The sequence below is a fragment of the Schistocerca gregaria genome, chromosome 11, assembly GCF_023897955.1.
Source record: "Schistocerca gregaria isolate iqSchGreg1 chromosome 11, iqSchGreg1.2, whole genome shotgun sequence".
Lineage (NCBI taxonomy): Eukaryota > Metazoa > Arthropoda > Insecta > Orthoptera > Acrididae > Schistocerca > Schistocerca gregaria.
The window spans coordinates 96,386,366-96,411,585 of record NC_064930.1 but is presented as its reverse complement, the minus strand read 5'-3'; the positions used below and the strand labels follow the sequence as shown (position 1 = coordinate 96,411,585).

The 25,220-nt window shown below is 40.4% G+C and overlaps 1 protein-coding gene across 3 annotated transcripts in view; it reads right to left on the bottom strand.

The window, feature by feature from the left end:
- LOC126294977 (zinc finger protein 865-like) overlaps window positions 1-25,220 on the bottom strand; it is a 69,491-nt gene that overhangs the window by 5,171 nt on the left and 39,100 nt on the right. For all 3 annotated transcript variants that reach the window (XM_049987205.1, XM_049987207.1, XM_049987206.1), the window contains one exon: window positions 24,440-24,477. In XM_049987205.1, coding sequence (XP_049843162.1) covers window positions 24,440-24,477 — 38 coding nt within the window. The remainder of the gene's footprint in view (window positions 1-24,439; window positions 24,478-25,220) is intronic.

The window sequence follows — 25,220 nt, the reverse complement described above, 5'->3', positions numbered from 1 at the left end:
CTGGATTCACTCCCTGCAAACCCCCTGCACATTCACCCTCACATCCACCCTTTACCAACAGTCAGGATTGCTTTGCTGTCTGTCCGTCCGACAGTTAAGATACCTTTCTTTCAGGAATAGACAGACTTATCAAGTTTAAATTTATATCACACATTAAGGTCTATAAAACATACAGCCATTTAAGTCACACTCTTTCACACTTGAAAACTTACTCAGCAAAAACTATAGAGTAGACCTAAAATCTGAAATTTGGGAAGAAGCAAGGTTTCATAATTCAAATAAAGGGAAAGATCCATAAATTGTTAATCTGTAATTACAAAAAAAATATATTTTGTAATTTTTTTATCTATCTGTCTGTCCATTCGTATTTTAAGACCAGTTTTTCTCTGGAACAGTTTGGCAAATCGAGCTCAAATTTATATCACATACTGAGGTCTATGGTTTCTTGGCTGTGTGAAAATTGTAAGCTTGTAAATCACTGCAATAAAAGATACGGCCGTTACATTATCACATATTTTGACACTTGAAAACTCACTCATGAAACCCTAAAGGGTACTTCCACCTGACCTAGAATCACGAAATTCGATAAGACACAAGATTTCATGGTACAATCAATGCAAAAATCTGAAACTTCTTAAATTGTAATTTATATCACAAAAAATCTTTTGCCATTTTAACATACAATGCATTCCACATCTGTCAAAAGCACACTAGAGGAATGTTACTGCATGTAGACATAAAATGTAAGTTGTAGTCATGTTTTAGTAAGTAAATGCAACATATTTTATTAAATCTTCTTTCTCTACATATAAAAACTGTATGTCCGGGGTAGTTTGAGGAACTACTGTAGAAATTTTGATACAGTCATGGAATTCCTGCGACCTTTATCTTGCCAGTATCAATACTGATTACAGGCAAAAATTGGTGAGATTCTTCATTAGTAAGATGGATGAACTATATATTCACATAATTAAGTCTGTACAGAACCCTAAATGCACAAGTGCAATTCCCACTTGGCCATTTCCTTGTGTTCCTTTCGACAACTCAATGCTTCTGCTACTCGGTGAGTGGTTTCGTTTAATCCTAAATTACTTATATTCTGCCAGAACTATCCTTGCCACTTTTTATAGTGTGTTGTTTGCATCTACTTCTACAAGATTACTCTGCAATTGACAATTAAGTGCCTGGCAGAGGGTTCATTGAACCACCTTCAAGTTATTTCTCTATTATTCCACTCTTGAACAGCACATGGAAAAAACCAACACTTAAATTTTTCATGCGAGCTCTGATCTTTTTTTATCATCACGATCACCCCCCCCCCCCCCCCCCCCCCCCAAATGTACGTCAGAGCCAACAAAATATTTTCACACTCTGGGGACAATGTTGGTGATTGAATGCCACCCTAACTCGCATATCATACCTGGGGCATTATCTCTCCTGCTTCGCGATAATACACAATGAGCTGCCATTCTTTGAACTTTTTCGATGTCCTCCGACAATCCTATATGATGCGAGTCTTACACTACACAGCAGTACTCCTGAAGAGCACTGTAAGCAGTCTCTTTTGTAGACCCGTTAACATCTTCTTAGTGTCCTGCCAATAAATCGTACTCCTTGGTTCGCTTTCCCCACAACATTATCAATGTGATCGTTCCAACTTGAGCTATTTGTACCTGTAATCCCTAAATATTTGTGTGACTTATTGTGTAACCGAAATGTAATGGATTCCTTTTGGTACTCCTATTGATGACTTTACACTTTTCATTATTTAAAGTTGTCTGCAAACTTTTGCGCCATACACATATCTTGTCTAAATCATTTTACAATTTGTTTCAATCATCTGATGACTTTATAAGATGGTAAATGACAGCATCATCTGCAAACAATCTAGGAGGATTGCCCAGATAGCCTCCTAAATTGTTTATGTGGATCAGGAACAGCAGAGGGCATGTAACGCTTCCTTGGGGAAGGCCAGATACTACTATTGTTTTACTCAATGACTTTCTATCGGTTACTATGAACTGAAAGTTTTCTGGTAGGAAATTATCAATCCAGTAGAACAAATGAGACAATACTCCAAAGGCATGATATTTTTTAAGTAGAAGTTACTGGTGAGGAAGGGTGTTAAAAGCCTTTTGGAAATCTAGAAATATGGAATCAGTCTAACACCCCTGTTGATAGCATTCATTACTTGGTGAGAATGGAGAGCTAGTTGAATTCCGCAAGAATGATATTTTCCGAATCTGCGTTAGCTGTTTGTCAATAAATCATTCTCCTTGAGGTAACTCATAACGTTCAAATACAGCATATGTTAAAAAATCCCACTACAAATCAACATTAGCGATATGGATCTGTAATTCAGAGCATATTATTCCTATTTCCTTTTTTCGGTGTTGGTGTGACTTCCACAACTTTTCAGTCTTTAGGTACGGATCTTTCGATGAGTGAGCAGTTGTATACGATTGCTAAGTATGAACGTATGAGCTATTGTATCAGCATACTCGGAAAGGAACTGACCGGCGTACAATCTGGACCAGAGGCCTTGCAGACTTCGACTCAAATTTCAATATTTGTGGAACTGCAGTATTTACTTATCGATATCCCAAATTCACAAAACTTATGCGACTGGATGGTCAGTAAAAGAAATAAGCCAATGAGTGAGTACTTTTGGCAAATTAAACAGAGTTTTTCAAAATGAAGCAATCAATGTGTATGAAAGTGAATGCTTACAATCAGCACACATTACCAGAGTTGTACTATACAGCAGAGTGTCACAGATTTGAAATGCATAAATCATTCCTTAACTGAGGGTTATCTTCTGCGAGCAATCAGGAGATGTGTGCTGGGCATTACTGGGAGGGACAGAAAGAAATGAATCAGGGAACAGACTGCAGTGGAAGGTATCATAAGGACTGTAACGGAAACAAAATTGGTGCAGGCAAAATGTGTAACCAATCTATTTTTTGTGTTTTCTGGTACAAACTTAAACTCCTGAGTATACTCTGATAACTTAAGAACGAAACTTTGAAAAGCAAACAACTTATATCCATTTCTGCACTGATAGTTAACTGTTCGGTGTTTGGAGGGTATCCAGTCCTGCATTTGTAGCCTGTATGTAATATTTTGACTTAGGAGATTGCTACTAGATATCACCTTTACTGTGCACAGCTTTAGATACTCAACAACAAAACACATTGTCTCAGCCTCTATTCTGTATTCTTGTTACGCAGTGCTTCCGAAAATAAATGGCTATAGTAACCCTAAGTTTGAAATTGGATTTAGCAGCTCAGAAAGTGAAGAAGAATGTTGGGTTACTTCACTGGCGACAAAAAGCAACACAGAACATGAGATGATTGACTGATGAGTGGTCACTGGTGTTAAGAGATAAATCACACAGTTAAAAGCCATTCTGAAATTCATAATTTGAATTCATGTCTACACAGAAAGTAAGAAATGACTAAGTTACAGAATACTTCAGTCAAAGTCCAGTGCACAAGTTTACTCAGAATGTTATTTGTGGTGATCTTCAAAATTTGTACCTCATTATTTTGAGCTTTAAGAGCTATCTTTACATATATATGTGTAACGTCATTTCATTAAAAAGCTTTAAGAGCTATCTTTGTGTATACATATGTAACGTCATTTCATCAAAGGATGTTTTTTATTAATAAAATCAATACTATTTTTTGGAACTTAACTTGTATAAAGTCAGTACGTTAAGGGCTTAATGGAAAGCTAATGAATGGTTATATGGGAATATATGCAGACGTGTTATAGATAAATGCAAATGACTGGCTGCAAAATGACAGGATGCCAGCTAAAATATGATTTACCCTTCAAAATATTTCATTTTATCCCATCATGATTAATTATGCACAGTACAGAAGCTTAACATTTTTGTATTATTACTAGTATCACTTCTTTCATGCAATATACACTGACATATCAGTGAGCATACTACAACACTTTTAAGCAATTTTACTAAAGGAAGTTTTCGTATCCTTAAACTGGGAAAATAGATGAATGAATGAATAAATGAATGTTAAAGGAAGGAGTCTGAATTGCCTTTGTTTTTCTCATGAAATCGTTTTCGTTGTCTCTAATGCAGATAAATTCTTACAGCTAGTGGACAAACATGACACAGCTATTTTGAAAGCAGGCCTGAAAATAAATTATAAGACTGAGTCACTGTCAGCTTAGACAATGTAGCCATGTATGTGTTTTGTTTCAGTTACCTCTGAGGGAAGAAACATAAAATGTAAGTTATTAATCTCATTACATACAATGCACAAATCATTACATTTGCTGTTTAGGGAACATGTCAAGTTTTAAAAATAACATGATTTCCCAAAGATCTTTCAATACTACTTTAGAAAGATATATGTTATAGGTTTTAAGTAGTTTGCTATTAACATGCATTTAATAAAAATGCCAGTATATACAACACTTCAATATTTATTACACATTAACAATTTAAAATTTCTTTTGCTCAGTACATGCAACATTTCAGTACTAGACTAACAGTTTGCAGATTTATTTTGTTCAAAGTATCAGACTGTCTTCCGAGAATTCATCAATTGTGTAGTAACATTTCTCTACTAAAATATAATGCAATAATCTTTTCAGATTGCCAAAGTCCATATTAATATGTTTCTAACTTTTAGTTTGTTATAATTGGAGACTGGAAAATTTTACTTTAAAGATAAAGTGAAAAATAATGTTAATTCTGCAATTTTTTGCGATGCAATATGAGAGCACTAGTTTTCATGATATGTGACAAAATGAGAATTGTGTATGGTCTTGAAGTAACAGCTGATTTCCCATGTAAAGAACTATATTTGTAGATATAATGTCAAATGAACTATAGTCTTTTAATAGTTTTAGTCACTAAAGTGACATTTCGCGACACTTTTGCACAACCTATCCCATAAAAAAGGCAAGATATAAGAGGTCTTTATTGTGATACATCAATTAAACTAGATATTTTCATAGCATGCAAGCATAAAGATGAAAAACACTAAATACAGCACTTCAATTTTGAAAACATGTAAATCATTGCGTCTGATACCTTTCAACAAGCAAGACTGTGACCTTCACATCAGATCATGCTGTCACCACAAACTTCATTCACAGAATAGTAGAAATGTTATGGAATAAATATTTTCAGTTTTCTACTTATTGCCTAAAACATAATAGCATCATGTCACGTGTACTGTGCTGTGAGTGGCTGTCTATAGCAAACAGAACACGCGCAATGCTGATTTATGTGTTTATGGAGCTAAAGTACCGTATTTTGCGATTTTCATAATCGTAATTGGGTTCTACATAAATATGCAGTTAACTGATTCAACACATTAAAAATCTCTCCAAACCAAATCATTTTAGGTACGATGTGTTGTGGAAAAAGGTCAGGAAATCTTATGTCGCCAGATAAAATATTACTTGTATTTCAAGTTAAAATTGGAGAATGCCTCGCTGTTGTGGGAAAATGGTGTTAAGCCAGTAAGCTCCTGAGACATATTAGGTGACAAATATTTCAGGTGGAGTTGAAGAAAACACTGAAATGTACTGGGCTGCACCTTCAAATTAGCAAACAACTCCCATGACCATGGATCCATGTATTTTGTCTAGGTTATTGTTTCAGTGACAGAATGGAACTGAACTCTACTCATGTTGGCATGCCAGTGAGTCTATTTTATGTACATAGAATGGCAGGCCTCAGCAATGTAAGATATTCCGAAGGTGTATGTATACCTTCATAATTTGGTGGAAAAACAGTTTTTCATGCTAGCAGAGAATGTGGACATTGCGAAGTATCTGGTGCTGTGAAGGCAGCTGGTCGTCCGTGTTCAATTTTAGACTGGGAAGCTGTTTTCACATTATAGGCAAAAGGTTGAGGGATCAATGGCATTCAGTCTCAGAAGAGGACTTTGAAGCTTTAAAAAAGCTTTTTTTGAGAAACTTTTTCAATGGTGTGGTTGCAAAGCTATTTTCTTTTTTTAGCTGCTTAGACTTAATGGATTTAATATAAATGATTTGTTTTATTAATGTGAATTAATGTGATCTCCAATGTCAATTAATATTAGAGGCATTTATAAGTAAAGCAACACTTTCTTTTCCTTGCTCAATTTCAGATGAAAAATATGTGAAATTTGTTGTGGGACATTGTGGGATATTCCCACTTAAGCCCCGACTGGTTGTGGCAATATGCTTAGCCTTCAAAATGGCATCTGTAATAGAGGTGAGTTCCAAGAAAATAGATGTAATCGAGTTTCTTTTGGCGGAAAACCAGGGAATCGCAGATACTCATAGCCACTTGTAACATGTCTACAGAGACCTGGCAGTAAGCAAAACCATGATCAGTCATTGGGCGAGATGTCCGTCTTCATCACAATGACGCTGCACTATCCTGTCCAATCTCCCACATGTTGGGTGTCCGTAAACAGTTGTGACTCCTCCATGTGCGGACACTTTCATTCAAAGTGATTGACGGATCACAATCAAACGCCTCGGTACACAACTGGACATCTCAACAACACAAGGCCTGATATAAGCTTCCACATCCCAGAGGAGCTCTCAAAACTTCAATGGACTGTTCTTTCTCATCATCCTCCGGCCAGGATGTCACACCTTCCAACTTCCATCTGTTTGGTCCAATGTGGGAAGCTCACTGTGGGTAACAGTATGTGGAAGGTGGGCGGGTTACTGATGCAGCAAGCTGTTGGCTGCAACACCATGCAGGCTCTCCCAGTAAGGTGGCATAAGACTGTCACATTGAACAGAGATTATGTTGAAAAATAGGGTTTTGTAGCCAAAACAGTTGGGAATAACATGGAATACCGAAATCCTGAATAAACCCAACAGTCTTTACAAAAAAAAAGTTGCATTACTTACTGAACTCCTCTTGTATAATATAATTGATGGGAATATTTTTGCTTTCAACATAACACTAAAACAATGAAGTATGGTCAAAAACAATATATGGTACTTGAAACGTAAGCGGTTTGGTTTAATATCAAAACTGGCAAAAACGCCAACAGAACAGCCAGAAAATACATGAAAATAGGTAAAAAATAAAACCGAACTTGACAAAAAAGTAACACTAAAAATGGAAACAAAATAAAATGTTTTTCCTTCACCCAGTTACAAATTTTATCCCTTTTACAGTGGTGTCTGAGCATAAAGCTTTCGGTGTTGTGAGGGAAGTCTGATTTCTCCATGGCATAGCTATGCTTAATGCTGTAATTTTCAAGTTTATATAGGTTACTGTACAAAAGAATCAAATTTGCAAACATATACAATGCTGGAATGCTTGTGATTTTTAATTTCTTAAATAATGGACAACACGGCAAATTGTTACGGGAAGCATATGTTTCTAATGATTTCCTTGTGTTGTTTGTAGAATTTCTACAGAAATACCAAACAACCAACTCAAAATAACTACGATATATAGTCTTTCTTGCACCCATGAAATATGCATTGAGAAAGCTAAGGTATTTAATTTATCTGTCAACAAGTCTATATGTGTCTTCCAGTTTAAACTTTTATCAAGCTTCGCATGGCTTGCTTCTGATGACAATTGATTATTACTGTCTGAAAACTTGGCAACATTTACGCACGATCTTGTTGAAATGCCTGTTAACTGCTCAAGGCCTCAGTGATATGCTGAATGGTATCCATTACCCCTTTCCATTATTTGTATTCCACCCAGGGCATACCATGATCACAGCTGTTATTACAAAATGGCGAAAACTGTGCATGGTCCCACTTGCTGGTTGACTATCTAACAGTTTCTAATGGCCAAAAAAAATTGTCCTTTAGTGTTTCATATAATTACTGAAAAATTTTAAAAAATTAAATTGTTAAGAGCTAGTCATTACTAGGTATAACCTTGTGTAAAGGTTTACCACAGTAAGTTTGAAGTTAGGCAATGTACGTATTTGGATGCAGCATAACTCACAGCATGCATATTACCCACACTATTTCATCCAGTATACGAGAATGAGAGCACCTGACGACCTCCAACAAATATTCCATATAATTTCAAATTGTTTCCTCACTGACACCCCATACAAAATAATGAAAGGAAAAACAATTTTTGTTGTTCATGCAGTACAATTTCAGCATCAGGTATGATAATTTAACTAGTTTCTTCTTCACTATTAATTCAATGTGAACAAACTTTGCTGACAGTATCCACATATACCGATGAAAGTGTCTGCAAAATTGTAACATTGTACAAGGTCTGTTTAAAAATTTCTACGCTTACCTTTTACTTATTATGCTTAATCTCATTCGAAATACTCTTCTCCACAATTGATACACTGCTCCCAATGCCATTTGCACTTCCAGAAGTAGTTTCGTTACGCATCACGATGGATTGTGCGAGGCACTGCCTTTGAATTTTCTTTTATTTCATCTATCATTGCAAACCTTTGTCCTTCCAATGAGGTTTACAACTTTCGAACCAAAAAAGTTCACAGGGGTCACTCTGGAGAGCACTGAGGGTGAGACAGCACAGCGATTTTGTTTTTGCACAACAGACATGCACCAACAGGGATGAATGTGCAGGTGCGTTACCGTGATGCAAAAGCCACGAATTGTCTCGCAACATTTCAGGCTATTTCCTCCTCATGTTTTCATGCAGGTGTCGCAACATGTCCCAATAGTACCATCGATTACCAGTTTGTGTCCGTGTGGCACGAATTCGTGATGAACTGATCTTTCAAAGTCAAGGAAAACTATCGGCATGGCTTTGATGTTTGACCTGACCTGATGAGCTTCTTATGATCTTGGAGAACCTTTCCTGACCCATGGTGACAACCAAGTGTCACCACCAGTTATGATTCTCTTAAGGCACATCTTGTCCTCATTTGTGCAATCCAAAAGTTCTTCTCAGATTGCAAGCCGAAGATCTTTTTGGTCTCGACTCATGACTCGTGGGACAGACTTGGCGACAACACGATACATTCCAAGATGCTGCGCTAGGATTTCATTGCATGATCCAACTGGAATGTTACATTCTTCTGCAGTCTTTCAGTCAGTCAGTCTTTGATTGGAACACACAATTTGTTGATGTTTCTGACACGAGTGTCATCAGTAGATGTCGAAGGGTGTCCTGAACAAATGTCAACTTTAACTTCTGTCCGGTTATTTTTAAACTGTGTGAACCATTTGTAACACCGAGCATGGCTTCAGCAATCATCACCATAGGTCTCCTGAATCATTTGGTGTGTCTCTGTACAGGTTTTCTTGAGTTTCATGCAAAATTTAATGCAGACGCATTACTCCTCTAGCTCTACCATCTCGCAATTCGCAAACTGTGCGACACAATGTTCTACTCGACACAGCAGTGAACAATTACTGAAGGATGTACAACAATGAAACTTCTGGCAGTTACACACTAAACCCACGTGAGTACAGGGATGCCAACCACATTTCACTCCAACACACAATTGGCCTGAAATTATGAACGTTCCAGAAGTTTTTGAACAGACTTCGTATGAGAAATAGTTCACAACACGTGACATTATGAAAACTGAGATGTGTGAAAGTTAGATTTTATTAAAAAGGAGTCTGATACTCTAAAGAATTAGGAGGTGGTGGGCTTTACTGGTTAAGGCTAAAATAATGTTTCACAAACAAGGCAGTTAAAGACACTTGAGGCAACAGCAAAAAGAAATAAATAAAGGAATAAAAACAGCCTGGAGTTCTTTTGGCAAATGAAACAGGATATTCAAAACAGTGGTTCTGATGCACTGTATTTACCAGAGTATAGGATGACCTTGATTATAAGACTCCCTCCCTCTCCCCTTTTTTTTCTATAGGTGTTTTTTCAATCTATTTTTAAAATATTCTGTTGTTGTTGTTGTTGTTGTGGCCTTCAGTCCGGAGACTGGTTTGATGCAGCTCTCTATGCTAATCTATCCTGTGCAAGCTGCTTCATCTCCCAGTACCCACTGCAACCCACATCCTTCTGAATCTGCGTAGTGTAGTCATCTCTTGGTCTCTCTCTATGATTTTTACCCTCCACGCTGCCCTCCAATACTAAATTGGTGATCCCTTGATGCCTCAGAACATGTCCTACCAACCGATCCCTTCTTCTGGTCAAGTTGAGCCACAAACTTCTCTTCTCCCCAATCCTATTCAATACTTCCTCATTAGTTATGTGATCTACCCATCTAATTTTCAGCATTCTTCTGAAGCACCACATTTCGAAAGCTTCTATTCTCTTCTTTTCCAAACTATTTATCGTCCATGTTTCACTTCCATACATGGCTACACTCCATACAAATACTTTCCGAAATGTCTTCCTGACACTTAAATCTATACTCGATGTTAACAAATTTCTCTTCTTCAGGAACACTTTCTGATTAATAAAAATTAGAAAAATCAAGTAATGATTTTTGAAGGGTAACATTTCCACTCTTGAATGTTACCTTCAGTTAAAGAAGCAGCATTAATGTTTGTACACAGTAACAGTATCCATACGTATATGATAACTTTCATTGGAAACTTGTTCTGTACAGTTTGTAAGATGATACAATTTAGCACAATTTCGTCCTATGTTTCACAAAACCACCAAATTTTAAGCAGAGTAATAGATTGTCGTAGTGGTTAGTTAATAGATTCTCGCCTATCCGCTGTGTGAGTCAAATGTCACATAATTGTTCAAGCAATTGAGCACTACGGTGTATCAGAAATGTAAGATGACCCCTATACACTCTGTTACAGAATGTAAAAATGTTAACCTCGGCAGCAACAGCTAAATCTGTGAATATACGATGACCCCGTATTGTTTGAATGACGAATTTGGGAAAAAACCTCATCTTATAATCGCGTAAGTTCAGTATGTGAGAAGGAAAATAAGTAAATTCCCTTTGTTAGTCAAGTGGTCTCCTTGGCTATATATACGCAGTTGCCAACGTTTCTGGAGGAAGTGGAAACAAGCAGGGAAATTGTCAACTGCGATGCTCATAAAGCTGCAGTCACTGTGACATCGATATCAGTGGATTCTGCCAACAACCGACATTGGCCGAAACAGCTGATTTTTCCCCATCAACATGCCATAACGTGTGCGGTCCCACTATAGCCAATCTTATCTCCCTACTGCACAGACTTCAGACAACGATTGGTGAAATTCAAATCAGTCTCTTTTCTTTGGTCAAATCGACCAACATTCTCATACATGAAATATGGAGTGTGAAAAACTAATAAGTTTAGTCCAAGAAAGAGTGAGTTTGTGGCATCCTGAAGATGAAAATATCATAATCGGAACGTAGTTCAGAATCTATGGACTGAAATCGCAAGTTTGTTGGAAACCTCAAATGCGTAAAAATCTTTATTGGAAATATTAGGCACAGATTGCAACTTCATTAGTTCAACTGAGAAGGGTGCCATATCTTATATGCTTATGTACATATCTTTTTTGTGATGGGTTGTCTACAAATTATTATTACTGCTTACTTGGCATTTTATGCCAGTAGGGTAATGATTCTGTTAATATGAACTGGTTTGTAAATGTAGTGTACGGTGCTTTACATTTTCAGAGTATCTTATGCTAAAATTTATGCTTTTCTTTCACTCATGTGCTAAATGACAGTCTGAAGCTTAACACACATACGTCTGTACAACTTTGAACAAATACAGAGAAATAGTGAGATTATAACTTGCTTTTCAAGGTCACCATGAATTATCTTGAGTATGTAGCAGAATGTTTCTTCCATCATGTCATACATTCATAAAACTTGTCTGGTCATTCCAATAACTGAGTAGAGGGTGTATAATACTCACCACATAGTTTACGAGACAGGAAAGTTTATTAACATGCATCTGGCATCTTTTTAATAGCAGAAGCTGCTATGAACCACTCATATCCAAGCACAGGGGCATCGTGCTATAACCCCACCCTAAGAGGTTAAAATCTAAGTTACTTCATACATGGGTTAGGTTCGAACCTAACCTCTCAACCCTGCCAGAAACTGACAAAGGAGACTGAACACATTAAACCATGTTGTTGGCCGATGTTATCGGATGACCTCTCTGGCACACAGTGTCTGACTACCGTTGTTTGTGAACGCAACCTATGCTCATCTGTCACAGTCCGCTGGATGTCTGTGATATCTTGATGAATCTCTTGTTTCAGTCACCTTTTCACACACAGAAACAAGAAGAAAACCGCAAGATGAGAGGTCGGGGGAATATGGTGGACATGGGATGGCAATAAGAGAATGTCTAGCCAGGTACTTCGTAACAGATAAAGTCTGGGGTCTTGTACTGTCATGCAGTTAGAACCAGTTCCGAGAATGCCACAAATCACGGTGGCGACATTGGATTGCTTGTCACAAAAGTTTCAAGACTTCAATGTAAAGAGCATGGTTCACTATCAGTGTGTATACATGGACAAGGAAAAAAAATTCCCGGATTTTTCCTGGAATTCCCGGCTAAAACTACACTTTCTCCCTGGTGACAGTATATTTTCCCTTAACAATCCTTTGAATGGTTATGGTTTTATACACGGGCGTACAATTTCCCAGCACTTTAGAAAACGAAACTCAGGGAAAAAGACACGTTTTGGAAATCTGCAGCGACATGTACGCTGCGTATTTTCATATTACGAAAGTATACATTGGAATTCCATCAGACACTGCATGTTACTTTCCGAGTCATTGAAATTGAGATTTCAATGCGCTTTTGTAAGCCGTTCATAGCTCATGTCACGTGACCTCACCAGCCGATGACAGCGGATATTCAGAGAATAGGACACGTGATGTAGTCAGTCAACAGCAACATCACTATTAAGTAGCATGAACACACAAACAGGGAAAGTTAATAGTTTAAATTAATATACATAGTGTTGCTACAAAAAAAGCAAAGCTTTAACATATAATATTGGTCTATAAGGTCAATAAGCTGCAAGAGAAGCTAAGTTTTTGCATATACTGTTGATCATTTTTGTGCGTGTTACACTTTAAGATACATCACACAAATGTGCCAGTAAAATTTTAAATAATGACATAAATGAGAATGAGATTTTCACTCTGCAGCGGAGTGTGCACTGATATGAAACTTCGCGGCAGATTAAAACTGTGTGCCGAACCGAGACTCAAACTCGGGATCTTTGCCTTTCGCGGGCAAGTGCTCTACCAACTGAGCTACCCAAGCACGACTCACGCCCGTTCCTCACAGTACCTTGTCTCCTACCTTCCAAACTTTACAGAAGCTCTCCTGCGAAACTTGCAGAACTAGCGCTCCAGTCTGCAGTGGGGCGCCGAGTCAAACGCCTTCCGGAAGTCGGAATATGGCATCTGTCTGATACCCTTCATCCATGGTTCACAAGAATGTAACGTCGAGTGAGTTTTTTGCTCACAGCCAGACACAAAAGCCTTTTCATGTCTTTTAAGAATGGGTTAGAACTCCAAAAACTGGGAATCCTGTACCAGTGTAGAAAAATGTGTGCACGGATCAGACTAGCCATATAATATTGGATAGGTGTGTGAAGCACGAGCGTCACACAGATAAGTAACAGTTGTCTACGTCACTAAGGTGGAGCACTATCGCTCCAGCACACATACCACGAATTATTATAGCACCGACTCGTTGAAACTAGAAGTCTAGAATTGTATAAAAGTATCTGTAGAGGCCTAGCTACACAATGAGATGATAAATAAAGGCAGCAGAAACTAAGGCTAAGTAAGGCTCGGGACAAGCCTCGGTGTGCTCAAAGCACAATGACAGCCTGTGTGAAGATCCATTCATGCTATGCCAACTGGACACCTTAGTTCACACCACAGTGACATGTCTCCCCTTCGGCAGTGTCCTGACCTCCGTGGTGGTGGCAAGGAAACTGAGGACCACAACTCGTGTCCCAACAGCTGTTCCCTGGATTTGTTTGCAAGAAATGCGTTCAAAGTAGAAGCAATTGTGGGTGAGAATATAGTTGATAGGGCGATTAAGAAGGAGGTTGTGGGTTTGGAATTCGTCAGGCATTGGGAACGGTAATGTTCAATAGCAATAAGGTCACGGGTGTTAGGGATATTAGTGTAAAGGGAGGTGGCATAGTAGTGATAAGCAGGGCACCATTTGGTAAAGGGCCAGAAACTGTCATCATTCGTGACATCTTCATGATCTGAATCGAGGGTGAGGACACTCTATCCATATTCCTCCAGAAACTCAACACCTTCTCCCCCATTTGCTTCACTTGGTCCTACTCAACCCAACAAGCCACCTTCCTCTATGTTGACCTCCACCTCACAGATGGCCAGATCAGTACCTCCATCCACGTAAAACCTACCAACCACCAGCAATACATCCACTTCTACATCTGGCACCCGTTCCATACCAGAAAGTCCCTTCCGTACAGCCTAGCCACTCGTGGCTATCACACCCGTTGTGACACGCGGTTCCTCTCGAAATACACCGAGGCCTAGACTGTAATTATCCTCACATCCTTGTACAAAAACAAATCTCCCACGCCTTATCTCTCGGGTCACCCACCACCTCCCAAAGTCCCACTGTCTGGTCACAGACGAGTGTTCACCTCGTGACTCAGAACTAGACGGGGTCGGAGCAACCAAATCACGTTCTCCACCGGGGTTTCGACTACCTCTCGTTGTGACCCAATATGAGGAATGTCCTACCCACTATCCTTCCCGTCCTCCAACAGTTGGGTTCTACCACTCACCGAACCTACACAATAGCCTCACCCATCTCGACACAACTCCTCTGCCAGCCCTTCGCCTTGTGGCTCACATCCCAGTAATCGACCTAGATGCAAAACCTGTCCCATCCTGTACATCCTCCCACCACCACCTACTCCAGTCCAGTTCGGTCACAAGCATCACCTATCCCATCAAAAGCAAGGCTACCTGTGAAAGCAGTCACATGATCTACAAGCTAAACTGCACCACTGTGCTACATTTCACGTGGTCGTGACAACTGACGAGCTCTCTGTTCACACGAATAGCAACTGAAAACCTGTGGCCGAGAAGCTGCCGGACACAGCATTCTTCATTTCAATGACTGCTTCACAAGCTGTGCCGTCTGGATCCTTCCCACCGACACCAGCTTTTCTGAATAGCGCAGGTGGGAACTCGCCCAGAAAGATACTCTACATTGTGGTAACTCTCCTGGCCTCAACCTTTATTCTTCCTTGTTCTTGCCCTCTAGCCCCTTCCCTGTTCCCATTCCAACACTACACATTCCTGTAGTACTCCAATCCGCCCACGGTCTTTTTACCTCTCTCAGTTTCCACTAACATCCCCCAACCCTGGTCCCTGCCTGCCTTCTGTCTAATCTCCTGACTACACATAGCTGCCCTACCCTCTGTCCACCTCATCCCTGTATGTTCCCACAAGCAACACTTTACTATCTTCCACCCCTACCCTGTCATACCTCCCCCTCCACACACCAGCCTCCTCCTCAGCCCCATCACCCAGTTGCGGTGTGTGTGTGTGTGTGTGTGTGTGTGTGTGTGTGTGTGTCCGTCCTATTATCTCCAACAGAGACCTTTTGGCCAAAAGCCTATTTGTTGTGCCTTCTGTGACTCAGCATCTCCGCTATATGGCAAACAGCAACTACCCTTTTCATAATATTGTTACATTCCATCCTAGATTTTGTTTCGTTGAATTCTGCGTGACAGATAAATAAAAAGGAATTACATTCACAAGCACAAAGATTCGAAGTGGAAGGAGAATGACTGGAAGATAAAATGAGAACAACTGAAAAACCGAACATGGTGATTAAAATGATGTGAGAAAGGAATGGATTTAAAAAAAAAAAAAAAAAAAAAAAAAAAAAAAAAAAAAAAAAAAAAAAAACTGCATTTAATCCAATTAATTTAATAAAACTAATTACCAAAGTCATTTCAGTAAGATTTAAAAATTAAAAATTTCAAAGGACCTGATGAGATTTATACCTTTTACCTTTTGCATGTGAGGCCAGCACCTTAATCATCATACAAGCAATTATTATTTTCTTTCTTTCTTTTTTTTGCGCTGCTGAGAATTGTAAAAAAACGCTGAGTACTGGCAAATGGGGCCTACCACTAGAATAGCAGTAGAGTGTGATGTACAGGACCTTAAGCTACAACACAGTACAGACGATATCAAAAGTTGATTCCACTGCTGGGAACCTCTCCTTGTTAGTCTCTAGGCCCTTGTACACAGCCAAGCGCATTTATCAGATTCACTGTTTGCTCTGCAAAGGTTTGTCGAGAAGCACGCAGAAGTATCAAGAGAGTTTGTCAAAGTTAACCTCACTACTGAAGCTGCCTTCACACTGTGCACATCGTGCCACAAAGTATTCTGACACTAGCAGGAATGGCTACCGATGCATACAAAGCATTCACTGCACTGACTTGAGCACTGTGTACAGGGAAGAAAAAGAATAGATGCTGGTCCAAGGAAACACTGAAAATGTGGGATTAATATACCCATGAAAATTTGCTGAAGGATATGTTACACCCAGAACCTGATAATTATATCAACTTTCTCTGAATGAACAATCAAATTTTTAATAACGTCTTAGAATTACTTCATATATTAAAATATGATGTAATCAGATAGATAAAAAAAAATCTGCTCACCAAGTGGCAGCACGAGAATATATTTATAAAGTAGTTAATTTTGCAAGCTTTCAGAACCAGTAGCTGCTCCTGGCAGAAAGATTGAGAGGAGAGGAAAATGACTGGCGAGGTTTAGAAAAAAGGGGCAGAGTTCAGAAAAGTTGTCCAGAACCTCAGGCCAGGAAAGACTTACCTGATGGGATGAAAAGGAAAGAATGATTGTTGGGGGACTGTGACATTGAAAAGTTGCAAAAATTTCTTCCAGCTTCTCAACAAATGTCTATAACTTTCAAATATTGGCAACCGGAGCAGATTTCGAACAATAAGTGACATTGTTACTGAAACATCAGAAGCAATAAATAAAGCATTATTTTGTTGCATTTCTCCTTGTATGTTGGGTACAGAGTTACTTTCTTCCCCCCCCCCCCCCCCCCTCCCCCTCCCCTTTTAATGTCTTCCTGTGTAATATTTGGATGGAAAAGACACAACACCTCCATTAATCTGATAATGGCCTGCCAGCATTACATTTTGACCACAGAAAGCTTTGATTTTCTTTCTACAATTATGCAAACAAACACTAGAAAGAGATAAACGGCAACAAAAATATGTTTTCACTCAAAATGCACTGAAAAACAGATGGCAGCACTCTGATGTCGCACGAGCCAACTGCTGCAAGCGTACCCAGTGTACAATTGTGGGTCAGATCCGTGAGCAGCCTCGAGGCGTGTGGTTTTTGTGTTTAATTGAACAAGTCCACTGTATCTGTGAATACTGATGTGTCTTATACGTTCACCAGTGCAAAATACGCAGTGTCTTTTGTGTACAAATACCGGAACGGCAGTGATCTTGTGACTGTGACAGAACACCAGAAATGTTTCCCTGATTGACAAACTACCTGTACCGGGGTACTTCCCAGGATTTTTCACACATTATGTGAATCCGGAACACTACACAATGTACACGTATCATCAGAGTGTGAGGCCATCCAGTCACCTGAGGAAAGGTAAACTATTATTGCAATGGTACAATGGAGTCCCACAACCACTACATGTCGCATTAGCCATCAACTCAATATTTTACAAATGGAAGTGTGGCGTAAATTACGTCCCAAGAGCTTGTGCCAATTCCGTGTGCAGCCCGTGCAACGTCTGCATCCATGTAGCTCACTAAACAGACAACAATTTTGTGAACAATTGGCTGTACACAGAGATGTCATGTAACACACTTTTATTTATAGATGAAGCTACATTTACACTCATTGGTTTCACAAACACCAGCAATTTTCATACATGGGTGATGGAGAACCCAGAGAGTATTAGGGAAACAAGATTCCAAGTTAGGTTCTCAGTGAACATCTGGTATGTTGCGACTGATGACCTGGCGACAGGACCCGTGTTCCTGCCAAATCGCACGACAGTGAAGCATATGCACATTTCCCGAGACAAGGACTACCTGTACTTTTGGGAGATGTGACATTAGAGCAATGATGGTAAATGTACCTGCAACATGACAGATCACCAATTCCATGTACCAGACACATATCCCAATATCTGAACAACACATCTGCTCATTCGCGCATTGGCTGTGATGGACCCATTAACTGGCCTGCCATATCACCCAACATAAACCTATAAGACTTTTGTTTCCAGGGATGGTTAAAGGGGTACATGTACACTACGAAGGTGGATCTACGTGAAGAACTTGTCGCCCGCATCACTGACACTGCTGCTCTGTGCTCACATTACACCCCTCCCCCAGATGATGATAAATGTGCAACACAACACACACTCCGGTGTATTGACACGTGCATTGAGAAGGCCAGCCATCTGTTCCACCAACATTCCAACTGCTACAGAGTCCTCACAGCATTTTAGCAAGTAATATTCACACCTGTCTTCATAATCATTCATGGATGTGAATTGTCTTCAGCTCACGTCAGTAACGTATTAAAAATTGAACATATTCACAGGATTTTTCAGTTATTTTCAAATGCAGAACAATCTCACAAATTATGTGGCATTCCTCTTGATCACCCTGTATTTGATATTATGCATGTAAGAGAGATAAAGTTTAAAAAATGTTTGCAATTACATGTAACGTTTGTTGGAAGCTACTGTGTGTTCATATTCTCAAATACTACATGAAGAAAATCTGGGTACTTGTGTGCCACGAGTCCTGACGCCTTAAACACACATTTTCTAACCACCATACTTTGTCTTGTTATGTTAAACACCTCTTACAGCAGTATTCTAAATTTATGAATTCTCTCAATAATCACGTGAAAAACTGAAAATCAAATTTTTGTTGCCCCTGGAAGCTGTCAGACAGATTACATGCAACAGATTTCGGGTTCTCGGTTAGTTGCTGCGTAAGTTCGTAGCATTTTACCGTAAGTTTAGTAAACACAACAGACACTTTAGTCACCTCACTATTTACAACAGTCTGCCAATGCTGGGGTACCTTTTCAATTTTGTGACTGTAGAAATCACAATGTTCTGAGCCAAATAACTTGTCGAGGCATTTCCGAATGCATTTAATTTCAGAAAAGAATTTACTTGAAGGTTGTTTGATAGACAGTGGAAAAAGTGAAATCTGAGGGTGCAAAATCAGGTGAATAAAGTGGGCGCACAATGACTTCCCTACCCAACTACTGTATACAATATAGCGTTCTTTGTCAAACTACCAGAATGCGGGTAGGGTTATCGAGGAGTACCAGCACTTCACAGTCTTCGTGGTCAGTGGTTTTGGACTGTGTTTGAAAGATGTTTCAGTTATTGACAATAAATTTCAGCATTTGTGGTTACGCTTTGGAAAAGCAACTTGTAGAAAACCACACCATCACTGTTCCAGCAGATGCGTAACATTACCTTCTGTGGATGCGTGCAGGTCTTTGTACAGGGAGTTGCTGCTCTGTTTGGGCTCGACCATTCCTTTTTTCCCCCTCATGTCAGCGTAAAGACATGTTTCATTACCAGTAAGGATGCAGGATAGGAATGGTCAGCGTCGCTCACGAGCCAATTGATGACGAGCAAGCAGAGATGCACGTATGGCAGCTCACTTATTTTTTGTGATTTTGGCTTAGAGCATGCAGTACACATACACCAAGTTTTTGAATCTTCCCTATTGCACACAAATGTTGCACAATGGGGGAATGATCTCAGTTCATCACATTTGCCAGTTCTCGAGTACACTGACACGGATCACTGTGGATCAATGTCGTTGAACGATCTTCTTCAAACCCCATAGGTCTTACTGAATATGGAGAATTACTAATGTCAAAATGATTTTCCTCAAAGCAAGAAAACCACCTTCTTGCCATGCTCTGTCCACTGGCATTATCCTCACACACAGCACAAATGTTTCTGGGTGTCTCACTGCTGTCACTCCTCTACTGTGCTCAAACGGAGCAGTAGGTCGGAAATGTTTCGTTTTCTCCACTTGGTACTCCATTTTCTAGCATCCACAGCTCCAAACATTATCTCCACATGACAATACGTAAAGTCAAATAGCAACATGAACTTTGAATAAAGAACGACAATTGATAAACAGATCCACAGCAACCAAAGTACTAACGTGCAAAACAAAAATGCTAAGAAGTTACATACCAACCTAATAATACAGACAGTTTTCTCAAGTAGATTTTCTATTTGATACAACTCTTTACTGTGACATTTATAACATATCTTTACATTTCAATATAAAATGTTTGTATTACAAAGATATATTGATTACATTATTATAAGTCTGGCATTGGCACCCAGAGACTGCAGTCAAGTGTGTGTGTGTGTGTGTGTGTGTGTGTGTGTGTGTGTGTGTGTGTGTGTGGGTGGGTGCACGCGCATGCATACAGGGGTAATAATGTCTAATTCTGATGAAGACCTGTGCGTCCAAGGGTTTCTTGCGCCTGTCTGCGACTTAGCATTACACTACATGGTGCGTAGTAATTATCCTTTTCATAATTTTCTCATTGTATTATGAAAAGGATAGAGTGCTACTCACCATGTAGGGAAGATGTTGAGGCGCAGACAGGTACAACAAAAACTATATGTAAGCCTTTAGCCAGAAGGCCTTCTTCCGACCGACCGACCGATACACACACACACACACACACACACACACACACAGACACACACACACACATGATCACTGTCTCTAGCTGCCGGGTTCAGACGAAAAGCAACTGCACGTGATGGGAGAAGCAATTGGGGTGGTGTGGTTAAAGAGGAGGCCGGTGCTAGGAGGAGTAGAGAGAGATCAAGAGTTGAGTGGGGGACAGCAAAGTGCTGCTTGTGGGAGCATTAATGGACGAGGTGGAGAGAGAGGATAGGGCAGCTAGGTGTAGCCGGGAGGATATAAAGGGGGAAGGTGGGCAGAAAAGGAGAGAAGTAAAATAATAGTGGATGTGCTGGTGGAATAGAGGGCTGTGTAGTGGGAACTGAGAAGGGAATAGGTGGGTGAAGGACAATAACTAACGAAGGTTGAGCCCAGGAGGGATGTTCTACCCACCACTCCTAGTGTTCTGCCGCCCACTGAACCTACACAATATCCTCGCCCGTCCCTACACAACTCCTTGCCTCGTGGCTCATATCCCTGTAACAGAGCTAGATGCAAGACCAGTCCCACACAAGCTAAGCCACAACCATTGTGCTTTGTTCTACAGGGGCACGACAGCTGAAAAGCTGTCTGTCCGCACGAACGGCCAAACTGACAGCTGAACAAGCCAGTTGTCGAGCACACTGCCCGACACGACGTTCATTTCCACGATTGCTTCACAGCCTGTACCGTCTGGATCCTTCCTACCGACATCAGCCTTTCTGTGTTGCACACATGGAATTCTCCGTACAATATATCCTACATTCCCGAATACTCCTGGCATCAACCTTCATTAGTCATTGTCCTACAGCCACCTGTTCCTTTCTCTATTCCCACTCCACAGTCTTCTATTCAACCAACACACCCATAATTTTTTTACTTCTCAGCTTTTCCACTTCCCCACCCTCTGTCTGACCTCAGACTGCACCTAGCTGCCCTACCCTCTTCCCTCCACGTCCTACATGCTCCCACAAGCAGGACTTTACTGTTTCCCACCCCTACCCTGCTCTCCCTCCCCCTCCACACCCCGGTCTTCTCCTTACTCCCACCACCCAGGTCGCTTCTCCGCACAGTTGCTCGCAGTCTGGCTCAGGCAGACAGACACAATGGTCATATGTGTGAGCTGTATTTAAATGAGTGTGAGTGTGTGTGTATTTCGGAAAAATGCTTCTCAACATAATGCTTACATGTTTAGCAGTCTTTTTTGCTGCACCTGTGATTCTTTTCAAAATATTGTCTTTATTCCAACCTGGAATTTCCATTGTTTAATATAAGATGTCTTTTAGTAAATGGCATTAATCACTAATGAAACAAAATTACTCTTGTTTCTGAGCAAGATCTGTGGAAAAAATAGTTATATTATGATTATATCTAAAAACAAAGATGATGTAACTTACCGAAAGAAAGTGTTGGTATGTTGATAGATACAATAAAATAAAAAACACACAAACACACACACAAAATTCAAGCTTTCGCAACCAACGGCTTCTTCATCAGGAAAGAGGGAAGGACGAAAGGATGTGGGTTTTAAGGGAGAGGGTAAGAGGTCATTCCAATCCTGGGAGCGGAAAGATTTACCTTAGGGGGAAAAAAGGACAGGTATACACTCGCACACACACACATATCCATCCGCACATATACAGACACAAGCAAACATATGTAAAGGCAAAGAGTTTAGGCAGAGATGTCAGTTGAGGTGGAAGTACAGAGGCAAAGATGTTGTTGAATGACAGGTGCGGTATAAGTGGCGGCAACTTGAAATTAGCGGAGATTGAGGCCTGCTGGATAACGGGAAGAGAGGATATATTGAAGGGCAAGTTCTCATCTCCGGAGTTCTGATATGTTGGTGTTAGTGGGAAGTATCCAGATAATCCAGACGGTGTAACACTGTGCCAAGATGTGCTGGCCATGCACCGAGACACGTTTAGCCACAGGGTGATCCTGATTACCAAAAAAACTGTCTGCCTGTTTCCGTTCATGCGAATGGACAGTTTGTTGCTGGTCATTCACACATAGAAACCTTCACAGTGTAGGCAGGTCAGTTGGTAAATCACGTGCGTGCTTTCAAACGTGGCTCCGCCTTTGATCGTGTACACCTTCCGGCTTACAGGACTGGAGTAGGTGGTGGTGGGAGGGTGCACAGGACAGGTCTTACACCAGGGGCGGTTACAAGGGTAGGAGCCAGAAGGTAGGAAAGGTGGTTCGGTGGTTTCATAGGGATGAACCGAGAGGTTACGAAGGTTAGGTGGACAGCAGAAAGACACTCTTGGTGGTGTGGGGAGGATTGCGTGAAGGATGGATCTCAGGGCAGGATTTGAGGAAGTCGTATCCCTGCTGGAGAGCCACTTTCAGAGTCTGATTCAGTCCCGGGAAGTATCCTGTCACAAGTGGGGCGCTTTTGGGGTTCTTCTGTGGGAGGTTCTGAGTTTGAGGGGATGAGGAAGTGGCTCTGGTATTATGATTATGTTATTAAAATGAAAACCATGCAGAAAATGGATATATGTCAAAATTTGTGGTAAATTTTGTAAGGAAAGTTCAGGTAGAATGTAAATAATTTAGGAGTAAAAGGCGCTACACACCAAATAGTACAAGCATCGAGTTGTCCACAATTGTATACCTGTGCAGGTACGTCGAGCCGGCTGAACACGTATTCCCAACACTGCAGTTCACCAGATGGATTCAGACGAGTTTTGTTAGGTGGTATGGCTAAAAGAGAGAGAAAGAGGCAGGGAGGAGTAGCCAGCAGCTGGAGGCAACCACTGGGCAGAATAGGAATGCTAGACACAGGCACTGGAGCTGCTGAGTTCACGTAGCATCCGATTATGAGTATGTGAAGGGAGTGGAGGGTAGGCGATCAGACGGACGACGGGTTAGCGGTAATCGAAGCCAGGAGGATTACGGGAGCAAAGGATGCATTGTGCAGTTCAGGAAAGGTGGTACTGGAGAGAGGATCCAGATGACACAGTTTCTAAAGCAGTCATCGAACTGGAGCACTCTGTGCTCAGTAGCATGTTCGTCCACTGGCTGGTCAATTTTTGACTGTGACCATTCATTTTGGAGGACAGCTGGCTAGTGACTGCCAATACAGAGTGCTGCTTAGAAACTGCAGCATAGTTATAGTCGGTGTATGACATGGCTGCTTTCACAAGTGGCCTGACTCTGGTAGGATTGGATAAGCCTGGGACAGAGCTAGAATAGAATGTGCCAGGTGGATGAATCGGGCAGGTCTTATGTGTGGGTCTTCCACAGGGAAATGACCTATGTAGCAAGTGGTTAGAAGTGGCAGTGACATGGGGACGGATTGAGATGTCGTGTAGATTGGGTGGGCAGTGGACTATCACTTTAGGAGGGGTGGGAAGGATTACACATAGGATGTCCCTCATTTCCAAGCATGATGATAAACAGCAGAAGTCGTGACGAAGGACACAGTTCAGTTGTTCCTGTCTCCGGATAGTACTGGGCAATTGGGGAGGGGGGGGGGGGGGGGGAGGGCATTTCTTTACAGCTGGTTCTTGGGGGTGGAGGGAGGGTTTAGGTGTGTGAGGATATGGTGCAAAAAATCTACCTGCGGACTACATTTGGTGGACAGTACCAGTCTGCGAAGGTCTTCAGCATATTGGGCAAGGATTCATCTCAAAACTAGCAGCTTTTCATTCTTTCCCGTGTGCCTGTTGACAACTCTCTGCTCCTGCTATTCAGTGAGTGGGCTCCTTTGCTCCGAAACTATTTACTGGTAAATTTAATTTTTATTTTAAGTCCAACCAGAAGATGTCAAACACTTACTCGATATTTCCAGGTGGCTGACTAACTGATGTTGTTTCCTGCAACAGTCGATACTGACATTAGGCACCTCCTGCGACAATACTGTTACTTAAAAGTGACATCAAAAATGTAAAATCATTCTAGTTGTCTATTTGTAAAAACAAAGCGATTAAATATAACAAATTACCAAATACTAATACAATTTCTTAGAGCTTCATGTTATTTTCAGCCAGAATTGCCAATTTTCTTTTGTAAGTAAGTGGTTGCTGTCTATAACAATACACAAAATAATTAAAATAAAACTATTACTAGAACAATTATATAATATGAAGGCACCAGAGGTGAAATACCTGTCATGTCATTATATTCAAAACATAATGTCTAACTCTTGCTCAGTACCCTAACGGTGTCCATCCATGTACCATCTGCCAATGAAACAAGAAACCCTGCATTCTGCACACAATTCAATGCCCTGCTGCTTTTACGAAGAAACTGAACCATTTCCATAAGTCACCGTCTTACATTTCCTCAGAAATTAAGATGTAAGACCAGTTGTGCTCTGTCAAATTGAAGCATTTGCTCCCATCTTCTCCCCTTTACTTGTGTTTCTCTTTTGATTTCTCAGTCACGTCATGTTCTTTTCCCCTCTCTTCATCAATTGTGTCTTCCCCCTCTACTGTCGTGTCCACTGTTGCTAGTGCTCATACTTAAAATCTGCCTTCTTGTAACTTGTCTTTACTGTTGCACTTTTCATGAACAAATGTGAACTGTGTTTATTTTTCTCTTTTAGTGCTGTAGTAAT